The 8,278-nt window shown below is 35.3% G+C and overlaps 1 protein-coding gene across 3 annotated transcripts in view; it reads right to left on the reverse strand.

Annotated features, from left to right (window-relative positions):
- tmem38a (transmembrane protein 38A) overlaps positions 1-8,072 on the reverse strand; it is a 17,064-nt gene extending 8,992 nt beyond the window's left edge. Inside the window, exon 1 of one of the 3 annotated variants that reach the window (XM_062960021.1) lies at positions 7,585-7,718. Coding sequence is in view for 2 of the 3 variants with exons in the window: in XM_062960019.1 (XP_062816089.1) it covers positions 7,585-7,708 (124 nt within the window). In the remaining variant the exon portion in view is untranslated. Of the gene's footprint in view, positions 1-7,584 lie in introns of all 3 variants that reach the window. The other 2 variants (XM_062960019.1, XM_062960020.1) reach the window with 2 other exon arrangements.
- Between the last annotated feature and the right edge of the window lie 206 nt (positions 8,073-8,278).

Raw genomic sequence — 8,278 nt, forward strand, 5'->3', positions numbered from 1 at the left:
TGTATCAACCTAGAGCCGTGAATGATGGGTTGTGTTGTCAAATTTCGAGGTTGGGGGGCCTGTAGTTTTGTTGTTTTGTCTGATGCCCTGATGCCATCACTCTTTTATATATATAGATAATAATAATAATAATAATAATAATAATAATAATAATAATACATTAATATGCCCTAAAGGAAGGCCCTGTCCGATCCCTCCCGACAGAGGGCCGTCCAGCCTCTTAGGCATGGGAATGTGCATGGGGAGAAATAGGGCCAAAGCCTCCCCGAGTTGGAAGGGACCCCGAAGGCACCACCTGATCCCTCCCGACAGAGGTCCGCCCAGCCTTCCGAAAAGGGACGTGAAAATACTCGTGGTCCGAAGCGAGCCTTTGGGGTGAGGGCAGGCTCTAATTCCGTGGCCTTAAGTGGGTCGTCCGGCCGGGCGGTCCCCGGCGTGTCCTTGCAAAGCAGCCCAGAGTTAATCTCCCGGAGCAGCTGCCTGCGCTCCTTCCATGCCCAGGAAACCGATCCCTTTCTCCCCCCCGACCAGCCGCTTTCTAATTTGGGAAAGGAATGATGGGCAATGCAATGCGGGGCCCCTCGCCAGTAACCCGAGAAGCGGCCGGCTTGCTCCTGGCCTCCCAAAGTGGGCTCGGATAAGCTGATCGGCCCCATTTTGGCCCTTTATTCTTCAAGCCTCAACTTGCTTAATGTATTATTTATTGATTTATTTATTTAATACATTTATATCCCGCCCTTCTTTCTCAGAGCGGCTTACAAATTAAATTGACATACAATTTTATATTATTAGCCTAGCACAATACAGGCAATAAATCACTACATTGTACTATATCCATATATTGTAATATTATTATTATTATTATTATTTTTATTAGTTAAGTCTATTTATTGAAGGCTGACTAAATCTACTAAGTTACACAGATGAGTAGTTATAAATTTTATATGTCGATGAGATGACCGAGTAGATAAAACAAATTTGGAAACACATGCACAGGAAGCAGTTTCACATTTATACTATTAAAAATACAGCATGAAGAACCTGCCACCGGTCATACGCTTTTTAAAGAAACATTCCAAGAGAGGATAGAAATCGCATGTAATAGTGTCCCACATATTATAATATTAATAATATTATTATTAATATTACATCTATCTATCTATATATATAAAAGAGTAATGGCATCACGGCAGCGGACAAAACAACAAAAGTAAACACCCCACAACCTCGAAAATTGACATCACAACCCCTCATCCATGCCTCTAGGTTGATACAACAAAAAGAAAAGAAAAATAAAGTCCTAATTAGAGGGAGAGGAATAATTGTTTTTATCCAATTGCTGCCAGTTAGAAGGCTAAGCTCCACTCACTTGGTCTCCTAGCAACCCACTCAGCCCAGGGGACCTTTTACCTTAACTACCACCAATTCCTCAATACTTTATTTCCCATACCACCGTACTTCGCCACAGCAACGCGTGGCTGGGCACAGCTAGTCTATATATATAAAAGGCTTTTGGCATCACGGCGACTCACAAAACAACAAAACCCAACACCGCCCAAACTCTAAAATTGGCAACACAATCCATCATCCCTGCCTCCAGTAAGATACAACACAATCACACAAAAAACACAATCACAACACCAAAAAAAGGCCAAAACCCACAACAGGCAATGTACGCATGCGTGCGGAACTCAAAAGTATTTTTCGGGAAAGGGACCATGGGCGGGAACTTCTACTATTCTTATTCTTATTGCCATGTTTTCTATATTTTGTAATATATATATAAAATACAAAATAATAAATATAGCCAGACATTGGAGCTGCAAGCATATTCAGTGCAATGCAACCAGACCAATAAAAGATTAACCTTCGTAAAAGGCGACCAGGCTTTGAAACAGTGATACAACTCTGAAGCTGACCAACCAAAGATTTCCCCTAGGTAGCAAGCACCCAGGCTTTGAACCACCGAGGCTATTCATTACAATTCTACCACCCCAAAAAACATTCCCCTAACAGGCAACTACCTAACCTTCCAAGCAGCAAGCCTATTCCTTTCTATTCCACCTCACCAAACAAGGATTCACATAACAAAATGGCCAGGCTTTCAGGCTACAAAGTTATTCATTGTTATTCTACCTACCTAACAAAGAATTCCCATATGCCACAGCAACGTGTGGCCGGGCACAGATAGTGTAATATAATATATAATTAACATTATTATATTGTATTATTAGTATTATATTGTATTACAAAATAATAATATTATATGCATATACAATATATTATAATATTATATATTATAGTTAATTATATTATATATATATGTATATAGGTACATATGTATATATGTATGTCTATACATATACATATATACATATATATATATATACTAGCTGTGCCCGGCCACGCGTTGCTGTGGCAAAGTGGTGGTGGTATTGGTTAAAAATTGTTGTGTAATTTTTATTTGACGTTATTTGCAATTTTTTATTAATTTTATTGTAAGTTATATTTTTATTTATTATATTTTATTATTTTCTTGTATTATTTTTAGTTATTTTCTGTTATTATAGTATTTTATTGTATTAATTTTTAGTGTTTTTCATTATTTTTTATTGGGTTGCTAGGAGACCAAGTTGGAGGAGCTTAGCCTTCTAACTGGCAGCAATTGGATAAAAGCAATTATTCCTCTCTCTCTAATTAGGACTTTATTTTTCTTTTCTTTTTGTTGTATCAACCTAGAGCCATGGATGATGGGTTGTGTTGTCAAGTTTTGAGGTTGGGGGGCCTGTAGTTTTGTTGTTTTGTGGGTCGCCGTGATGCCATCACTCTTTTATATATATAGATAGATATCCACACACAGACACACACACACATATATATAATTAGCATAGCATGTTATTGGTGGGAGGGGTTAACAAAGTTATCGTTATTATTATTATTATTATTATTATTATTGTTGTTGTTGTTGTTGTTATTATTATTATTATTATTATTATTCAAGCCTTGTTTTGCTAAATGTATTATTATTAATACTATTATTCAGGCCTTGCTTTGCTAAATATATTATCATTATTATATGAGAGCCATGCGTGAGTTAGGGCCTTTTATCCTAGCATTCAAGACCTGGTTTTTTACTAGAGCTTTTGATCTATGTTAATTTTATCAATATGTGTATGTATGTACAGTAGAGTCTCACTTATCCAACATTCGCTTATCCAACATTCTGGATTATCCAATGCATTTTTATAGTCAATGTTTTCGATATATCGTGATATTTTGGTGCTAAATTCATAAATACAGTAATTACAACATTGCATTACTGCGCATTGAACTACTTTTTCTGTCAAATTTGTTGTATAACATGAGGTTTTGGTGCTTAATTTGTAAAATCATAACCTAATTTGATGTTTAATAGGCTTCTCCTTAATCTCTCCTTATTATCCAACATATTCGCTTATCCAACATTCTGCCGGCCCGTTTATGTTGGATAAGTGAGACTCTACTGTATTTTTATCCTTTACAATTTAGCTTGTAAATCGCCTAGAGCATCTTGGATGGAGGGCGATTTATAAGTAATTAAAAGATGATGATGATGAAATGATGATTATTATTTTATTATTATTGCATTGCCTTGCTTAATGTATTATTATTATATTATTACTATTGTTATTATTGCCTTACTTAATGCATTATTATTATTATTATTATTATTATTATTCAAGCCTTACTTTGCTAAATTATTACAGTATTTTTATTATTATTAACAATATTATTATTGTTATTGTTATTATTATTGTCATAAAATAATAATAATAATAATAATAATAATAATAATAATAATAATAATAATACATCACACAGTCCTAGACACTTGGGAAGTGTTTGACTTGTGATTTTGTGATACGAAATCCAGCATATCTATCTTGTTTGCTGTGTCATAATAATAATAATAATAATAATAATAATAATAATAATAACAACAACAATACATCACACAGTCCTAGACACTTGGGAAGTGTTCGACTTGTGATTTTGTGATACGAAATCCAGCATATCTATCTTGTTTGCTGTGTCATAATAAAATAATAATAATAATAATAATAATAATAATAATAATAATAATAATACATCACACAGTCCTAGACACTTGAGAAGTGTTCGACTTGTGGTTTTGTGATATGAAATCCAGCATATCTATCTTGTTTGCTGTGTCCTAATAATAATAATAATAATAATAATAATAATAATACATCACACAGTCCTAGACACTTGGGAAGTGTTCGACTTGTGATTTTGTGATACGAAATCCAGCATATCTATCTTGTTTGCTGTGTCCTAATAATAATAATAATAATAATAATAATAATAATAATAATAATAATAATAATACATCACACAGTCCTAGACACTTGGGAAGTGTTCGACTTGTGATTTTGTGATACGAAATCCAGCATATCTATCTTGTTTGCTGTGTCCTAATAATAATAATAATAATAATAATAATAATAATTTATTATTATTATTGTGATTTTGTGATATGAAATCCAGCATATCTATCTTGTTTGCTGTGTCACAATAAAATATAATAATAATAATAATAATAATAATAATAATAATAATAATAATAATGTTACATGAAGCAAGGTGAGGCTTGAAGAATAATAACGATATTCTTCTTCAACCCCACAAATATTGCAATAGGGTTGGACTAGGATCCTCCGATCATATAGGGCAGGCATGGGCCAACTTGGGCCCTCCCTCCAGGTGTTTTGGACTTCAACTCCCACCATTCCGAACAGCCGAGTCTGATGGTGTTCGTGAGAAATTGTTGAGGTTGTAGTGGTATTGAATGTCTGTTGTATGGTAGTCTTTATGTTTAGTATGCACACTGAAGTGGATTCTATGGCAATGTGGAGTCAGGATAATCCAGTCGAAAGCAGATAATATAATATTCTAAATGGGTTATATAGCTGTCTGGAAGGGCCTTGAGTCTACACTGCCATATAATGCAGTGAAAATCTGATAATCTGTGGAAGAGGCCTAAGTGAGGCCTAACTGTGCCTGTCCCCTGGGCTGAATAGGTTGCTAGGAGACCAAGTGGGCGGAGCTTATTTTATTTATTTATTTATTTATTACAATATTTATATCCTGCCCTTCTCACCCAACAGGGGACTCAGGGCGGCTTACAATAAGACGCATATATAAAAATTATACAGTGCAATATAAGCCTTCAAACTGGCAGCAATTGGATCAAAACTATTATTCCTCTCCCTGTAATTAGGACTTTTATATATATATATATATATATATATATATATATATATATATATATATATATAATTGTTATTATTGAGAAAAAGTTACAATTATATAAACATATTCTATACATTTCCCCCTCTTTTATTTACATTCACCCCTGTGCTCCCCTTCCCCAGAGCCATCTCTTCTTCTGTAGTCCCACCAAAAGTTCAATTCTTCATTTGGAGGTAAATTCCCATCTTCTTTTTCCAATAATTTTTCTAGAAATTTTCTCCAAATACTTTCAAAATCATTTTTTTTCCATAATCCCTTCTTTACTTTTAAATTTGATGTTAGCTTGTCATTCAGTGCCATTCGCCAAACTTCTTTATACCATTCATTAATTTGTATTTTCATTTCTCCTTTCCAATATTTTGCAATTAATAATCTAGCTGCTGTTAATAGCATGTCTATTAAATTTTTTTCCTTCTTATCTTTCTCATCCTCTTTTTTAATTAAAAGTAATATTTCCACTGGATTCCTTCTAATTTTTATATTTATAATATTTTCTATTTCCCTTATGACCAATTCCCAAAAACCTTTTACATGTTTACAATCCCACCACATAGGCATGTAGGTTCCAATTTCCTGGCACCCTCGCTAGCATTTTTCATTATTATTCTTATTCATAATATTTAACCTTCTTGGTGTTAAATACCACTTCCAAATTAGTTTGTAGTAATTTTCTTTTATTCTAATTGACATGTTTTTTAATTGTCTTGTTTTCCATATCTCCTCCCATTCTTTTTCCGTTATCTTTGTTCCTAATTCCTCCTCCCATGATTCTCTTAATGTTAGTCTTTTCTTTTTTTCTATGTCTTTAATTAGTATTTTATATATTTTCCCTGTAATTAGGACTTTATTTTTCTTTTCTTTTTGTTGTATCAACCTAGAGCCATGGATGATGGGTTGTGTTGTCAAATTTCGAGGTTGGGGGGCCTGTACTTTTGTTGTTTTGTCCGCTGCCCTGATGCCATCACTCTTTTATATATATAGACTAGCTGTGCCCGGCCACGCGTTGCTGTGTCGTTGTCTGGTGGTGTTGGTGAGAAATTGTTGAGGTAGTGGTGGTATTGAATGTCTGTTGTATGGTTGTCTTTATGTTTAGTATGCATTTGGTTGTTTGTGACCTGTGAAAGTGGTGAGGGTAGAGGGGGTCTATGTACCTGTGTAGTATTGTATAGTATTTATACGTTGTCCATGTGTTGGGAATGCTTGGATAGTAGAAAGAGTTGGGCTGGATGGCCCTCAGGGGTCTCTCCAAACTCTTGTGCCTGTTCCCTGGGCTGAGTAGGTTGCTAGGAGACCAAGTGGGTGGAACTTAGCCTTGTAACTGGCAGCAATTGGATAAAAACAATTATTCCTCTCCCTGTAATTAGGACTTTATTTTTCTTTTCTTTTTGTTGTATCAACCTAGAGCCGTGAATGATGGGCTGTGTTGTCAAATTTCGAGGTTGGGGGGCCTGTAGTTTTGTTGTTTTGTCCGCTGCCCTGATACCATCACTCTTTTATATATATAGACTAGCTGTGCCCGGCCACGCGTTGCTGTGGCAAAGTGGTGGTAGTATTGGTTGAAAATTGTTGTGTAATTTTTATTTGACTTATTGTAAGTTATATTTTTATTTATTATATTTTATTATTTTCTTGTATTATTTGTAGTTATTTTCTGTTATTATAGTATTTTATTGTATTAATTTAGTGTTTTTTATTATTTTTTATTGGGTTGCTCGGAGACCAAGTTGGAGGAGCTTAGCCTTCTAACTGGCAGCAATTGGATAAAAGCAATTATTCCTCTCTCTCTAATTAGGACTTTATTTTTCTTTTCTTTTTGTTGTATCAACCTAGAGGCGTGGATGATGGGTTGTGTTGTCAAATTTCGAGGTTGGGGGGCCTGTAGTTTTGTTGTTTTGTGGGTCGCCGTGATGCCATCACTCTTTTATATATATAGATATTTCATTATTTTCATGTATTATTTTTAGTTATTTTCTGTTATTATAGTATTTTATTGTATTAATTTTTAGTATTTTTATTATTTTTATTGGGTTGCTAGGAGACCAATTTGGAGGAGCTTAGCCTTCTAACTGGCAGCAATTGGATAAAAGCAATTTTTCCTCTCTCTCTAATTAGGACTTTATTTTTCTTTTCTTTTTGTTGTATCAACCTAGAGCCGTGAATGATGGGCTGTGTTGTCAAATTTTGAGGTTGGGGGGCCTGTAGTTTTGTTGTTTTGTCCGCTGCCCTGATGCCATCACTCTTTTATATATATAGATAGATGAGCCTGCTTACCTTTCTCATAGCGCAGGTAGAGGAGGGAGACCACGAAGTAGCCCAGGTCGAAGAGCGGGAAGAGCGGGAGGCGGGAGAAGGCGGAGGCCAAGTCGGCCACGTCCAGGGAGCCCAGCAGGTCCATGGCCGGAGGAGGAGGGAGACCAGGGAGACCGACCGCGGAGAAGGAGGCTCAGCCGGAGGAGGAGAAAAGCAGGCGGGCCCCCCCCCATCCTCATCCCCTCCAAGGAGGAGCAGCACCAAATCGGGAAGGCCCACCACACAGGCCTTAAAGGAGCCCTCCACGCTCCTTCCGCATCCTCCGCAGGGCACTCCACAGGCGAGCCCGGGGTCTTCCTCGCAGGCAGGTACGGCACTGCCCTCTCCAGGTGCTCTGGGCTTCGGCTCCTAACATTCCTAAATTATGATGATAGAAGTATAAAAATAGACTAAGGAAAATAGAATGATAATAATAATATAATACGGCAATAATTACAGAATGCAATATAATATAAATTATTATAAGTATAAAAATATACTAAGGAAAATATAATAATAATAATAATATAATACGGCAATAATTACAGAATGCAATATAATATAAATTATTATAAGTATAAAAATCTATGATTCTATGATTCTATGATAACACGGCAGTAATGCCATATAATATAAACTATAATAATAATAATAATAATAATAATAATAATAATAT

The sequence above is a fragment of the Anolis carolinensis genome, unplaced genomic scaffold (assembly GCF_035594765.1).
Source record: "Anolis carolinensis isolate JA03-04 unplaced genomic scaffold, rAnoCar3.1.pri scaffold_7, whole genome shotgun sequence".
NCBI classification, from domain to species: Eukaryota; Metazoa; Chordata; class Lepidosauria; order Squamata; family Dactyloidae; genus Anolis; species Anolis carolinensis.